This window comes from Galeopterus variegatus, unplaced genomic scaffold (genome assembly GCF_000696425.1).
Source record: "Galeopterus variegatus unplaced genomic scaffold, G_variegatus-3.0.2 Scaffold281, whole genome shotgun sequence".
Taxonomy (NCBI): Eukaryota; Metazoa; Chordata; class Mammalia; order Dermoptera; family Cynocephalidae; genus Galeopterus; species Galeopterus variegatus.
The window spans coordinates 677,928-694,296 of NW_007726392.1; the positions used below are offsets into that span (position 1 = coordinate 677,928).

The following is a 16,369-nucleotide window of genomic DNA, read 5'->3' on the forward strand; positions in this document are numbered from 1 at the left end:
GGAGCAGAAAAGCTAGAGGGAGGAGTCATGGCAGGCTCCAGGAACTGCAAATCCAAATGAGCGCTCCAGCCCAGCATTGTTTCTCTTACTGTTTTACAGTGAATATAGGAGCAGAAAAGCTAGAGGGAGGAGTCATGGCAGGCTCCAGGAACTGCAAATCCAAATGAGTGCTCCAGCCCAGCATTGTTTCTCTTACTGTTTTACAGTGAATATAGTTTTTCTTCATAGCAACCCCAGGATATGGTGACAATCCCCATGCTGCACTTCTGTCCACCTACTTCCCATCCACATATCCATGGATTACCTGAACCTACCTTCTCTCTCCCTCTAATCAGTTGATGTTGTAGCTGTTTCCTCCAATTGTCATTCTGGCCATGCCAGTGTCACCTTTATCCCATAGTGCCTACAGTGATTTGCACTCATCTAATAGATCAAGTTCAAGGACCTGACGCCTCCTCGAGGAAGCCTTTCTCAATTAATCCCATCCTTTCATGATGACTCCTTTACTTTGATTCCCTCACTAGCTATGTACACAAATTTGTGCCATAATAATTTGTTGTGTTCTGTTTTTGCTCAGAAAAAAAATATCAGCCCTTTTACGTGTTTCCTTTATAAATTTAGTTTTATGTTTAGATCACATGTGGCTATTTCCTCTTAGGCATACAACTGTCAATCAAAATATTCTGGTATGAGACACAGTAATGCTTTAGTTGTAGCTTTGTGAGCCAAATAAATAGGCATCTCATTGGGGAAATCTTTAGGGCAAACAGTCAAAGCAGAAGGACAACTTAGCTTATTTGATGATGATTCTGAAGAATGAGGTCAGTCATAAATAAACAGGAATTACAAAGTTTAAATTTTTTCGAAAAAGTACCACATAAAGCTTAGGAGAAAGAAAAAAAGGAAACTTCCATTTCTTGGGTTTTTTTTTTTAAGTGCTTACTATGTTTCCAGCAGTGCACCAAGCATCTTAAATATCTAGTTAATCCTTAAAACAGTCCAAGGAGGAAGATATGGTTATCCCTATTTACAGGTGAGGAAAACGAAAATAAGAGAAAGTAAGGGGCCGGCCCGGTGGCGCACTGGAGAGTGCACCGCTTGGGAGCGCAGCGGCGCTCCCGCCAAGGGTTTGGATCCCATGTAGAGACCGGTTGTCTAGTTAATCCTTAAAACAGTCCAAGGAGGAAGATATGGTTATCCCTATTTACAGGTGAGGAAAACGAAAATAAGAGAAAGTAAGGGGCCGGCCCGGTGGCGCACTGGAGAGTGCACCGCTTGGGAGCGCGGCGGCACTCCCGCCAAGGGTTCGGATCCCATGTAGAGACCGGTTGCTGCTCACTGGCTGAGCGTGGTGCGGGCACAACACCGAGGGTTGCGATCCCGTTGCCGGTCAGTAAAAAAGACAAAAAGGAAAAAAAAAAGAGAGAAAGTAAGAGACTACCTAATATCATAGCAAATCAGCAGCTGATTTGGGTCTTTCTGAGGCTAACTAAGCTCTTTCTAGTACACTAAGCTGCCCGTTGTTGGTTCTTTCATTCAATAAATTTTTGTTGCCAGCCAGGATCCATTGGCTGCTGGAGGAATAGAGAATAATCACTACAGCACACTCTGCCATCAAAGTACCTACAGAACATTGGAAGAATGCACAAATAGACAATTAGAGATCAGTGCTTTAGGTGTTATAATAAAGAATAGCAAAGAGTGCCATGGGAGTGTGCAGGAGACACATTTAACCCAGCCTTGGGGGTTCAGGAAAGGCTTCCATGAAGAGACATATAAATTAAGTCTTAAAGGAGGCAAAAGGGCTACCCTCCTAGGGTGGGAGGGAAAAGGAGAACTCTACCTGCAGACTCAGAGGTGATAAAGAGTGTGTTGGGTTCAAGAACCAGAAGGATGTAAGGACATAAGGGGAGGAAGAGAAGTGGTAAGAGATGAAACTGGAAAGACAGATCATGAAGTCTCTATGCCATAGTATGTAAGATTTTGAACATTATTTTTACAAATATGAGATCAGAGGCATGGACAACATTTTGGGAAAAGACACAGAATAAGTGTTTAACTGTACCTGAGAGATGCAGAGGAAGTTTCCTGGAAGATGTAGGTCTTCAAGGATAAGAGGAGTTAACACAGCTGATGAGTGGGAAAGGGCAGATTATACAAAAGTACAGCAGCAAAGAGTACGGCATACTGAGAACTAGAAGTAGTTCAGGGTTCTTTGGGGAAAGTAAGTAATGGGAACATGAAACTAAACTTTGAAATAGGGGCCACAGGATTAATGGCTTTATGTTGCAAGCTAAGGAGTTTGGACTTCAGCGAAAGTAATGGACAGCCTTTACAGGACGTTAGGAGGGGAGCATTATGATTGTATTTTCATTGTTTAAAGAACACAACCCAAGCAATGTGGAAAAGTTTTGCTCAAAAGGGATGGAGTTGGAAACACGAAATGAGTTAGAATCCTGCTGCAGTGACTCTGATGGGTTGAAAAGTGTGGAAATGGAGATCAGGGGACATTTGAGAGAAGTGTTTCTAAAGTACAACCACAGGGATCTGGTGACCAAATGGATATGGAACCTGTAAGAGAAGGAAGAATCTAGGATGATTTCCAGAATTCTGTGCGCTTGAATATGCACATACCTTTACATGTGTTTTAGTGAGTATCTGTATAGTCTGTGCTAACATTTTAATAAAGAGCTTATTTATACAGGAGAGTGTGTTAATTCAGGTCTACCGAGAAGCAGAAGGTGAAATGAGATCAGAAGTGGAAGAAGTTTTAGGTGGGAGGGATACAGACGAGGTGAGTGGAATATTCAGACAGCAATGAAAGCCTAACACCTGCAAAAAGGGAGAAGAAAGGACAATTGGGTAGGGACACTCCAAAATTGCAGCACAGTTCTAAGAGAACTTCAAGCAAGCTCATGAAGAGTTCATGGGCCAAAATTGCCTACTGGAGGAGTCACATGTCTCAGCAGAATAGTCCTGCCTTCGTACTGCACAGTGCTCCATCACCGGCTGGGAGCAGCCTGCAGGAAGTGTGGCCTTGCACTGGTGGATCACAGCAGCTGGAGCCATCAGCCAGTTATGCTCCCTACAGCACATATCTGAGCAGCACATCTTCATGGCTGCCACAAAAGGGGAATAGTGACAAAGATCACCTGTGCCAGGACCCTCTTGTGATAGGATGATCCCTTCATCATACCTGAAGCATCTGTTTTAATGATGCACAGATGAAATACTTGTTTCTGTGTCTTTATTACCCACTAGATGTGGTTTTGAAAATAGGAACTGGGTCTAGTACAGTGCTTGATGCACAGTGAGGTGTAAATGTCTGTGGTAGGAATAAATGAACTAGAATCAAAATAAGGCAGAATAAAAATGTAGGGGAAAATGCATTTATTCTTGAAATATTACAGCAGCATCCAGCAGCAAGCCAGACCCATCTGTGAAGGTTAATTCTAGGTGTCAACTTGATCAGATTAAGGAATACTGAGAAACCTGGTAAAGCCATCTTTTTCAGTATGTTCATGAGGGTGTTTCCAGAAGAGATTCACATGACAGCCTGAGTGGATTGGGTGGGAAAGATCTACTCTCAGTATCATCAGGAACCATCCGCTCTGCTGGGGGTCCAGAGAGAACAAAAAAACAGAGAAAAAAGGTGAATCACTCTCTCTAGCTGCTGGAGCTGGGATACACTCTTCTCTCTTGTCCATGGACATCAGAGCTTGAGACTCTTCAGCTCTGGGGTTCCAGGACTTACACTAAGGACACCACTGGCTTCCCTGGTTTTGACGCCTTTGGACTTGGACTGAGCCACGCTACCAGCATCCAGTTTGCAGACAGCCTATTGTGGGACTTCTCTTCAAAATCGTGTAAGTTAATTCCCCTACTAAATTCCCTCCCTTATATTTATAACACATCTGATTGATTTTACCTCTCTGGAGAACCCTAATACACCATCCCTTTTTTCAACAAGATCTGCTTGCTGGTCAATGAGGTTACAAGACGGAGCAACCGAGAAAAGTTCAGAAATCTTTCCTCTCTGGCTGTTAACTCCCTATTTGGCAACAGATGAATACCGAGGCTAGACAGAACATAGCCCAGAGACTCCACTCACAAATGTCTAAGAATATATTTTCCAGGGATAACCTAGAAATGTTGCTCTAGCTATTAGCCCAGCTCCACCAAATCACAATGACAATTTAATTTTAGTGGGGTTGGTTTGATAAAATTTCCTCACTCTACAAACTCAGATGTGCTGAGAAAAAAAGCAGATTTTGTATTTTGTCTATAAGTAATATAATTTTTCTCCTGAGTCCCCACCTGCTGGTTGGGGGAGGTGTTTAATCCAATGACACAATGCAAAGACTGTCTTCAGAAAATGTCCAATCTCTTCAAATTTAAAAACACAAGTCTCTAAGACATCCTTTCCATACCATGCTTCTTTCCTTTAACTAGGGTCAAGGTGTATGGAGAGAGAGGTGAGGTTAACTCTACCTCCTGGCGCCAAAAAAGTGTCTGTATTTTCTGCCTCAGTGGCCTTGTCTCCTCTGGCCTCCAGGGATAAGTCCTTTGTGCCCTGAGTGCTGCTTGCCCTCCCGGCATTGAAGGCTGAGACTGTACCTATTCCTTGCTCCAGCTGAGTGCAAACTGTCTTCAAAGTAGAGGAAAATCAGGACTCTCACCTGCCCTACTTGCAATCCCATTTTTCTCTCCCTCTTCTCCTTCCCCCCCATCCCCTGGGGGCTAGAAGAAGAAGGCTTTCCCTTACATCATGTTCCCTTACACCATCAACAACAACATCATGGGTTCATTGTCATAAGAGAAAGACTCCAGAGGTAGATACTTCAGCTTAACCCTTGACAGGTTAAAATAATAGTAGCTAAAATTTATTGTGCATTTATTATGATTTAATTGCTAAAATGCTTTACATACATTGTGCCATTTTAATCCTCACAACAATCCTATGAAGTATGTCTATTTTATAGTGAAGTCCAAGGAGGTTTAGTGACTTGTTAAGGATCATGCATCTAGTAAGTGGTGGGGTCAAGATTTGAACTGAAGTGTGTTTGACTCCAGAACTAACTCTAACAAACACTCTTAGCTGCTATCTACCTGTATATTTTTCTAGTCTGATAAAATGAGAAAACACCAGAAAATAAGATCTAACTGTTGTTAGCAGTTGTCAGAGTTTATAGGTCACTTCTGCATTCTTGAAACACAACCTCTTGCACAATTAAGCAAATATCATTGATTTTCCTTTCTATCCATCCCAAAGCAGAACATCACAAACACAACTTTAAGACCCTCTAGGTACCCCTATTCATCTACCTTTGGAAAATACAAGAGAAACTGTACAATGTAAAGAGCAATGGCAGGCACTGAAATTGTTTGCGAAATGTTGGAATGTTTTTTGATTGGTTTGTTTTGATTTATAATACTCCTAGACCCAAACAATGGTTCAATGTCATTAAGAGTCCAGATCTATGAACTTGGCCCAAGAGATCAGATTATTAAAATATTAAAAATGAGGGTATTAAAAATGAGAAGTAGTCTCATGGTACATAGAACATAAGAGTCACTGATGGAAAATTGGAAGGTCTCATGAGCTCCTGTCATAAGTTGCTGTTGCTTCATGTGTTAAAGCTCTCAGCAATACACCAAGGAATAGATGTGTTTGGAACAGAGGTGGGCCTTAGGAACCAGCTGCAGCATGTAATTGGACTAAATGCAGAGACAAATTGCATCCCCATACTTGGATCCAAGGTACCTGGTCGTAGGAGAGGAAAGCCATGCCCTAGTCCCTTTAGCATGAAGCAACTAGATTTAAAATTTTTAAGAGGTTTAGCAACTGAAGCCAATTAATTCAAAGCAAAACAAAATAAGGTAGAACTTTCCAGGTTTTTTCAAAACTGGGTCTAATTCTTTCCCATGCCTTGGGACTCAGTGAGGAGCTGGCAGTTCAGGCATTCCTCCTGATGGACTTAGAAGACGAAATCCTCTCCTAAACAGCCAGACTTCCCATCACTGTGCATCTAGCGACAGATGAGACTTCTTTCCTCAGCAACTCTCACCATCGAGACCCATGCCCCCACCCCACTTTTGATAAATGGCAATCCCTACATGGAGGAAGTCACGTAACAAAGTTTGAGGTTTTCCAGGAGTTACCTCCAAATTTCTCTGAAAGAGGGAGTTGAGAGTGGAGTTGGGTGGGGGTGCCACATCTCAGGAAACCAAATGGGCTACCACCTCAGACTCCTGCCCAGGGGTTCTGAACCTTCCACTTACACTACAGGTGCCAATGGAATGAGCAGTAGTGGCAACGTCATGTGTTCACTGCACCATACCTGAATCTGTTAGGTCAGGGTAGGATTGAATGTGGCCATGGTGGGCATCGAAGGTGATCTCTGCAGAAGTCAGCTGAAGTCACCAAGAGCCAAAAAACAGCCCATCCAAAACCTCTAGTGAGATGTTATGTTTGATTAAAAGAGAGGACAATCCCAGCACCTGAGCCAATAATCAGGAGTTCAGGTAAGGATTAAAGAACCATGAGTTCTGAGCTACGCAGAGAAGTTGTCAAAGTAACAAAAAGTAGGAACTACTTCTTGAAGTGTTCAAGAGTGGGTGAAGCTGAGCATGGGATTGGCGTGGACACAGCAGATGCCAATCAATCAAGAGAACATGGATTTCTACAAACTCCCCTGTGCTGCATAAACGCACAGATTTTTATTAATTGCAGAACTGTTAGGTGTGGGGAAATACCAATTTTAGAATTCTTATATTTTAGTAAATTATGAGTGAATCTTAAATTTTTCTTTAAAATTTCAGTAGATACCTTTTCTAAAGGGAATTCAAGGCTGTGTCAGATATAAGAATTTTCCTGGCAGCTTCAAGAGGCAAGTATCAATAAAAACCAAACTATGCAGACCAAAAGACATTTTATTCCTGTAACTTTAGAAATGAATATACAAATCCCAGAACAATCCTAAAATTAACTTCTGGTTACATATGACCAAATATCAAGTAATGTGATGATCTTTCATGCTATGTCAAAATACATCCCCTTTTATGAAATAACAACAACAATAGCATCACTATTTGTCAAGTGTTTATTCCATGTAGGACACTAAGCAGTTTTCATGCGTTAACTCAATCATTCCTTCCAATAACCTGATCAAATATAATATATATATATTTGGTCTTTTGCCCAATCTAAAAGATAAAAAACTTGAAACTTTACTTTAGCAAAGTGATAATGAAATGCAAGACTAGATTGGAACGTAGAATCCAAGGGTCTTGATTTTCATTCTACTGCTTTCGTCATCACAGTGGATTTGTGGAAACTGGTACTTTAAGGAAATTTCTGTTGCTGCATAATTCATTGTTAGTTACAATAATAGCCTTCATCTATTGCATACTTTACACAACACATTGTGCTAAAACATTGGCACACATTGTCTAATGAATCTCTAATACTCTGTGAAGTCAGTGTTATAGACCACATTTTAAGATGAGGATAAAGAGAACCAGACAGGTAACTAAAGTAACTCACCCGAGGCCAAAAATCTTGAAAAATTGACAGAACCACAATTCAAATCCACATCTACCAGACTGCAAAGCTTTTGCTCTTTCCCTCAAGTCCAACACTATCTTATTCATATAAGTTCACACTGTTAGTACCAAATTTATGTTGAAACCAGTATTCGGACTCATTAGGTTGAGCTGATGGTTAATAAAATATAGCTCCATGTCTATATAGTGAGAGTGTTCTTACTACACTGACATTTCCCAAAGACTGTTTTACCCCCTCCAAAAAACCCATACACAAAGAGGCTGTGAGAAGTGTGGCTTTCACCTTGTAATGCGTCCCCAGGTGGGAACAGAGGTGAAGTAGTATCCCTTTCCTACTGATATAGAACTGGTACCATGGGAGGGTCTGGAAGAGTCCTGTAGTCTTGAGCCAGGCCAATGGACTCCTGGGCTCCATCCCATGCCCTCTGCTGCTCTATGGGAAAAAGCATCCCTTGGATCCAGGCTTCAGATGACCAGACTCACACCGGAGCATGTCCACAAACTTCTGCCTCAGCTTGCTGTTCCCCAGAATGAGAATAAATGGGTGGCCAGCAGGATAAAACATTGTAATTACTTCACCAAACAGCGTAGCCATCTTAGTTTCTGGTAGGAAATGACTGGATGATGTAATTAAAAATGCAAGAAAGTAAAGTAGGAAGAGAAAGAAGAAGGAGAGTATGATTTTGATGGCCCTCTTGTGGGCCTCCGTTCTTGAATCTCTGGAGCTGGTACCATTTTGCTGCATTTGCCGTGTGTGCCTCCCCAGGGAGAGGATGAGCAGAAAATAGGAGGCCAGGGACAAAATTAAGGGTGGGAGGTTCCACAGAGTCCCAAGAACATGGATCAGCTCATATTCATTAATCTTCTTTCTGAAGTGTTCAGTCACATTCCCTTTGCCATCAATTCCATGGAAGACAGAATAAACTTTAAATTCATGGATCAGAGACATGGCACTGACACAGGATGAGAGCAGTGAGCCCAACAGCATCCACACAACCACCCTGGAAACTCTCCACTTGAGCCAGAGGAATGTGGGGTGGGAGAAACTGGCAACTTTCAGGCAGTAGAGGACACTGAGACAGGTGGCAAGCCAAATGCTCAGATTGTTTGTAAATATCCATAAAATATCAATAAATTGCCTTAATATTCTTGAATCGTGTACTTTGAAAAAGAACACTATTAAAATACCATCAGTTGAGAGAATCCACAGCAGAACAATCCTGGAGAGGGCCAGGTTGGTGATAATGAAATCAGACAAAGAGATTCTCTTGCTCTTGAACCAGCTGCTACCATTGACCAACGCAATGAAACCATTCCCCAGAACTCCCAGAGTAAACTGAGTGACAGACAGAACCAGGGACACTCTCTCAGCGTGTCCCAACATTTCAGCAATTAGGCAGCCTTGATCTTTGTTCTTTCTGTGGATGTATATAATCTCCCTGCTGATTTGAAATTTTTCTCTGTGAACCTATCCCCTCTACCTGTTGCTTCACTGTACCTGTCTCTTGTCTCTGCCCAATTTAGTCTGTCGTAGAGCACAGTTTAGTGAATCCTCTCTGGCTCTTTCAGGTTAGTCTGTCCTCTTCCCAGATAACAGGGTTTGTCTCATTCCATCTATGATCCTAAACTCAGCAGCTCTCTGCTAAAATGCAAATAGAGGAGTGTCCAGTGTCACCGAGAGAAGGAAGAGATCTGGGTCACAAAGAAAATGGAGGACTTGGACTCAATTTCAAAGGGAGTATGGTTCTGAGCCTCTCGGAACACAAAGACACTAAAGAAGGAGGGGGCATCCAGGCAAGCAGGCACAGAATCACTCAGAAGAGTGAGAGGTCTTGTTCCTAAGGAGAGAGGACTCAGCAACATACATAGAAAAGAGGAAATATCAGAATTCCACATGGGGCACCATCCATCATCCTGGAGGGAGATTCAAGAGCATAAAATAAAAAATTCAGTGCCAGTGCTCCTGGGTTAGAATTAAAAGGTGTGCCCCTTGGAGCATGCCTTACATGCGGGGACTCCAAGTTCTTCACTAGTGAGCCATATCATCACAAATTCTTAACTACCTGAATATGTGAATAACAATAATGAAGTATAGCATATATGCAATTCAAAGTATGGATTTTTTAGAGTGCATGACCACTGCATTGATAAGTCAATAGTAGTTCCTGGTGACACAGATCACACACAGACACCACCTGTCAATAGAAGGTTTATTTATCTAAAACAGTGCCTTACAAATTTTGACCATGATCAACGGTAATACTTTTTACGTGGTGGGGTGTGTGTGCAGGTGTGTGTGTGGTAATCTAAACATATGTATAAAATATATATACATAACATACTGGGAAAACAAAGTTTTCACAAAACCGTATTTCCCCTTTCTACATGTGTGGCACTCTGGTATGTTCTATACTACTCTATTTCTTTTATTGCTGCTGCTTACATCTCACAAAATTGATTTTACAACCCACTAATGAATTGTAAAAAATGCTGCCTAAAATCTCTGATCTGAAGCATGTAGAATAAATAAATGCCACCAGGATAAAAAGCAGAGAGTTCTGCAACATTACCCAATGGCAGACAGAGGGATATACTTTTAGGTCTCCTCACAAGGACCTCACAGAGCGGCAGATGATAAATCCAAAAGAATAAGATATAGTCTCATCTGGATATATGCCAAAGAACCTCTCACCTGAGCCAAGCGAACCTCAGCAATCTTGGCATTATGTAGTGTAAAATATGATCGTAGAGCACTGTAGAATACACTCAGGCATAGACACAGTCCTCAGCTTAACAACCTGAACCAAATGCTTCTTGAATTCTGTGCTGTAGAATTAGAATAAGCTCAGTTCCCAGATGTCTTTGTGTGTCCAGTAACAGCACCTTAGACCAGTTAGAGGGCTTATCCCACAACCTGCCCCTGACCCTGTTCAGTATTTTCATGGCCTCGATTCTACGGATTGAGATTTTTTATCTCATAACACTTTTTACATCCCTTTTATAAGAACAAATACAATAATAAGATTCCTCTATGCATACATTAGAATTATCCAAAGAGGAGAAAATTTAGAATACACGGCATATCAGAATGCATTTCACGTACCATTTCATAGGATTTTTGATTTGTTCTGTTTTGTTTTAATTTTTTTGGCAGCTGTCTGATATGGGGACCAGAGAGCGTGCCTTTGGGGTTATAAGGTGTGCTATAACCAACTGAGCTAACCAGGTAGCCCCCATTTCATGTTTGATCATACTTTTTTAATTAGCCCTATTACTCTTACCTTTTCTATAATTATAATTTGTACCTTTTTATTAGTTGTTATTGAGTAACTCAGGTTTAACTATAATTTCATCTTTTGATTCTCTCCCAGGACAGTGTATTTCCATATTCATTACATTAGCTGGTAACCAGAGCTCAGTTTCCCAAAATACTTTGCTGGATACCACCACGATCATTGCTATTATTCCATCAAGTACCACAGGTATGAATTATGAGCCCATAGTTATGCATTCCCATTTTTAACATAAGTACTAAAACTATTATAATATATCTAAATAGCTAGCATTTGTAATGGCTGCTTCCAAAATGTATGTTGATCATTATCCACTACAATAGCCACATACGAGGATACGTCAGAAATGTCATGGAAAAACAGAATTAAAAGACAAAACGAATCTTTCCGTGAACTTTTTGAAGTACCCTTATATATACTCCAAGTCCAATTCTATAAAGCCTGCAGTTTTAAACATGTTTGTTGGAGGGATCAATACCAGAGCTGTTTTTTGATCTTTTATCCCAGGCTGTACACATCTAGAAAGACAACTGAGAAATCATGTTCTTGCTCTCAATTGCTCTTTTGAGTAAAAAAGCAAAGTAAATGTGTTAGTCAGGGCCCTGTCAGAAACAACTGGCATACTCAAGCTAGGTAATTTTAGAATCGTTTTTAAAAGGGATTATTTACACACTTCTTGCTCTCAATTGCTCTTTTGAGTAAAAAAGCAAAGTAAATGTGTTAGTCAGGGCCCTGGCAGAAACAACTGGCATACTCAAGCTAGGTAATTTTAGAATCGTTTTTAAAAGGGATTATTTACACACACACACACACACACAAAGGATTATTTACAAAAGTGTGTGGAAAGAGTGTAGGGAAACCTCAGGCAAACCATAAAGAGATTGTGTAGTATCTAACAGTGGATCTCCCACTTTGGGAGAGAGAGGGAGAGGGTACGGGATGCTATGCTGAGGGGACCTCCTGACGGTAGCAGAGATCTTTCAGTTGGGCAACCCTGAAGGGAATGAGCTGAGAGAATAAACCTCAAAAGACAGGTCAGCAGACTAAAAAGACATTTGGATATCATCTTCCACCCCTTCTTGGTGTTACACTGTATAAAACCCCACCACAGAGCAAGGTAGAGTATAGTCCACTGAGAATGAACACAGGCCTCTTTTATTATCTTCAGTTCCATCCCCCAAATTAATAAAACTTTGTTTTACAAAATCAGAACAAGTGTTTATTACCCAGATGTTTCCAACATCATGCTACTAAGCCAGTACACAAGCTACAGGCCCTATCCTGTACATAATGTTACCCTAAAATGTCCATCCAGTCATTTCCTTCCAGAACTGCTGGGAGAGACAGTCCTCCATGGGTTTCTCATGCTCCTACACATCTGGCTGAGTGTGTAACATACAAGACCCTGATCACTCTTCGCCGATGCCTGGAACCCTGAAGAATGAGGTAAAGTGCCGTTCTGGGACTAAGAGCAGACTTGCTTACTTCTTGCTATAAAAGCAGTGAGTTCCCCAAGCTCAGTGTATCTCTCCATAATGAAATCCATCTGGCCTCTGCATTGCTCCCATGACACTTGCAGGACAAGAGGAACTGATGCAAACATCGTGATGCTCATGCTGCTTGCTGTGAATTATAGATGCACTTTTTCTGACTCAGGAGTTCATGTCTTCTGTTAGCAGTGAAGGTAATAGGCTATTTATTAGCTTGCATGTAAGGTAAAATCAAATCCCTAGTCCAATACCAACTTCGATTTGATCACCATTGCTTTGGCAACCTATTCCAGTTGTTCACATGTTGTCTCTCGAGCCCATAGCCCCTTCTATACTCTGCTCTATGCTGTTGGATCTGGGATTCTACAAACCATTTCCCAGGCTCACTTTCCAGATGCCTTGCTGTTACTGTCTGCCAATATAAAAATTGGCAGATGAAAAGAAAGGAGAAAAAAAGAAAATTCCTGCTTCTCACTCCAACAGGGTCGCATTTGGTGACAGTTACTTTGATCAGAGAAGGGATCAATGATTGCAAACTCCAGAAAGCTGGATAACCACCTCCTCAGTGTTGCTGGCCCCAGTCAGGGCAATACCTCTTTAGCACACCAGAAATAACTGCCATCACTTCTGTAGCAATGCAGCAACAGGCACAGGCTCATAGGCTTCAGCCCAGGGATGTTATCAGTTTCTTATCTCTCAGTACAACACATTCTTCTTTTTTGATAATGAAGTACCTCTTCTTTCTCCTTTTCCTCTTCCCATACTTGTGTAAACAATCCCTTGCATTCGATTCCCTCTGTCTGAAATATCTATACTGATCTCTTTTGTCCTGACTGGACTGAAAAATACATAGTCCTTCTGCCTATTTTGTGGTTTGGAGTTTTAATTGTCACTAGTTTCATCAAAGACATAACATCCCTTTCTGTTTCTCATTCTCCTTGGGGGTCTGGGATGATTTTCAAAGAAGAAAAGGAAGCTAGGTTAACCTATGATGCCATTTTCATACTGCAATCCCTGTCAAGTTTTTAATACATATTATTTTCATTATTTATTTTCACATCTTCCATATATTGATAATTCCAAAATGTACATCTTCATGCCACACCACTCTTCTGAGCACATATACTCCAAGATCCATTTACCTACTCAACCTCTTTACTTGGCTCTACCACAGACATCTCAAACTTATCATGTCCAAAACAAGACTTTTGGTTCATCCCCATTAAAAAAATACATTACCCCTATCTCACCCCCAATCTTCTCCATTTCAGCAATGGCAACACCATCCAGTTGCTCAAATCAGGCTTTGCCTAAGAATTACACTTGATTCTTCTTTTTCCCATTACCCCACACCAATTCATCAATGACTTATCCTTTTTGATTATAAAATATGAGGGGTCTTCAAAAAGTTTATGGAAAGATTTAATTCTATTAAATTATTTCTTTTAATTCTACTTTTCCATGAACTTTTTGAAATACTCTCGTGTATCTTAAATTTTCCATTTTCACTACCTCCATCCCCGTCAAGCTACCATCATCTCCCATCTAACTACTTGATGGTCTCCTAACTTATTTCTCTATTTCTAGCCTTTTTCCCCATAATAGATTCTCCATATAGCCACAAGAAAGACCTTCTTAAAATGTAAATTTGATCTTTGCACTCTGTTACTTATACTACTTCAATAGCTTCCCACTGCAACTACAACAAAATACAAACTCCTTACATAATAATTGTGTACTGAAGATCTCTGGGTATCCTCCTTTCGTGCACCAGGATTCCAAATCAATTTTACAGTATCAAATGGTTTATGTTACAAATGGGCTTTATTGTGTAAGGGGAAACTTACACCAGCAAGAGCAGTGAAGGCATGGTTCCTCCTCATCCTCCCGTCATCACACAGAAAGGGCACCACTGGGTTAGCAGTGTACTGGTGTGTGCTAATGGTGGTTCCCCATCTTGTTGCTCTTCCTTCTTGAAGTAAAAGTGTGAAAGCAACCTTGTCAGAAAAATAAGCAATCTGCTTAGTGCCAGAAAATCTGGATTTGGGTAGCCAGTTGTTATAGAAGCTGGCTGGAAAGGCCAACTGACCAACACCTGGGACCTTGGAGCCCATGGGATGTATAGTTCCCACTGCTAGAAGGACAGTCACCAATTCTGTGAGAAGCAGGGTTTATGTGAAGCACTTTCTGTTGGAAGAAATTAAAGAAACCTTCTTTTCCCAGCTAGCTTGTTGTCCAGGCAACCTAGATTTAACTCCTAGGGTAATTTTGGGCAACTTTTCCTATAAGAAGACTGATCACATTACCCAGTTTGTCCAGGGAAGTCCTGGTCACTGCAAGCAATTAGTAATAGTGCCCCCATTCACTCTCTAAAGTGTCATTGTTTTATTCCCTAAATACTCAGGCCCTAGGCTCAGTCCTTAGGACATAGTAGAATCTCATTAAATACATATTGAATAAATGAATTTTCTAGAAGGTCTACAATTCAGTTTGATTTTTTTTTAGCTCAAATTTTAGATTCACTTTTATTCATTCATTGCTAGGTTTCAGGAAATATAACAATTAACAATAAGTATATTGTTTCAACAATTAACAATATAACAATTAAGTAAACCGGAAGTTAGTTACGCCCTATTCCTATATGTACCATTTATTCATCTAATATTTCTTGAGCATCTACTATCTGACAGGCACTGTGCTAGGTGCAGGAAATCAGTGACTAGTAAGCAAAGGAAACACATCTGAAAAAAGTTACATAATGATGTGAACAATACTATAAGAGATAGACACAATACATACAAATTTGCAGAGAGAAGGGACCAAATTTTGCCTGGAGTAGTCACAGGCTTCAAATAGGAGCTGATATTTGAGAAATGTTTTTAAAAATGAGTGAGAGTTCACCTGGCAATCAAGGTAAAGAAAAGAATTCCATGCACTGTAGACATAGAAGGGATAATGGTGATAATGATTTATCCACTAACATAACATTATATGAGAAAATAATAGACACACAGTGTTTGTGTGCTATGATTTATTTTAAAGTATTTACATTAACTCAATTTTCAACACATGAAGAGAGTTCTATTATTATCCCCACTTTTTAAAAATTCTTTTGGTAGCTGGCCAACACTGGGATCTGAACCCTTGGACTTTGGTGTTATGAGCATACCGCACTCTAACCCAAGCTAATGGGCCAGCCCTATAATCCTACTTTTTAAGAGGAAACTAATAGCTCAGAGATTATCAGTTAGTAAGCCACAAAGGAAGCAGTCCTGCTTCAGAATTCTTTGTCTTAACCAAAGATCTTAGAGATCACCTATTGATGCTGTCTCATTAAATACAAATTTTAAATGGCTCTTTGAGCAGTAATATTAGGTCAAGGAGAGAATCTTTGATCCCTTTTCTCATATTGCACTGCTTCATCTGCTCTAGCTCCTGATGATCCCCATAAACTCGCAAATAATGGAACAAAGCTGAAACCAACAGGCATTTGATGAGTACCTATGCAACCCTCTGGGTCCCTTACTCTGCCTCTAACATTACTCCTCATTTACCTATTTTACACTTTGTATCAACCAATGATAAATTGGAAAAACCCTAAAAGATAACCTAGCATACTTGCATACTTGTCCTATCAATGCTTTTAGTTAACTATGTGACATTAGGCAAATTTCTTGATCTTTCTGACCCTCGGTTTCCAAATAGACAAAATAAAGGACCAGATGGTCAATGTGAATGGTTTAAGAGCTTGAGCTCTGCAGTCAGAGCTGGATTTGAATCTGACTACCATAGTTAACTTGTTATGTGACCTTAGGTGAGTTAACCTTCCTCAACTTCAATTTGCTCATCTACAAAATGGATATAAAATAGGATCTACTTCATAGAGTCATTAAAGTCATTAAATAAGACAGTGCCTATAAAAATGTAAAATGCAGAAGTGTTTTTTAAATGTTAGCTACTAGGGTTCCTTGAAAAGTTTGTGGAAAAATAGAATTAAAAGATAATATGAATCTTTCCATG

The 16,369-nt window shown here is 40.4% G+C and overlaps 1 protein-coding gene across 1 annotated transcript; it reads right to left on the reverse strand.

Annotated features, from left to right (window-relative positions):
* Positions 1–7,917: 7,917 nt before the first annotated feature.
* LOC103585863 (taste receptor type 2 member 3) lies at positions 7,918–9,006 on the reverse strand. Its single transcript, XM_008566956.1, has one exon. It carries the CDS (start codon positions 8,948–8,950, stop codon positions 8,000–8,002), a length of 951 nt encoding a protein of 316 aa, XP_008565178.1. The 5' UTR covers positions 8,951–9,006; the 3' UTR covers positions 7,918–7,999.
* Between the last annotated feature and the right edge of the window lie 7,363 nt (positions 9,007–16,369).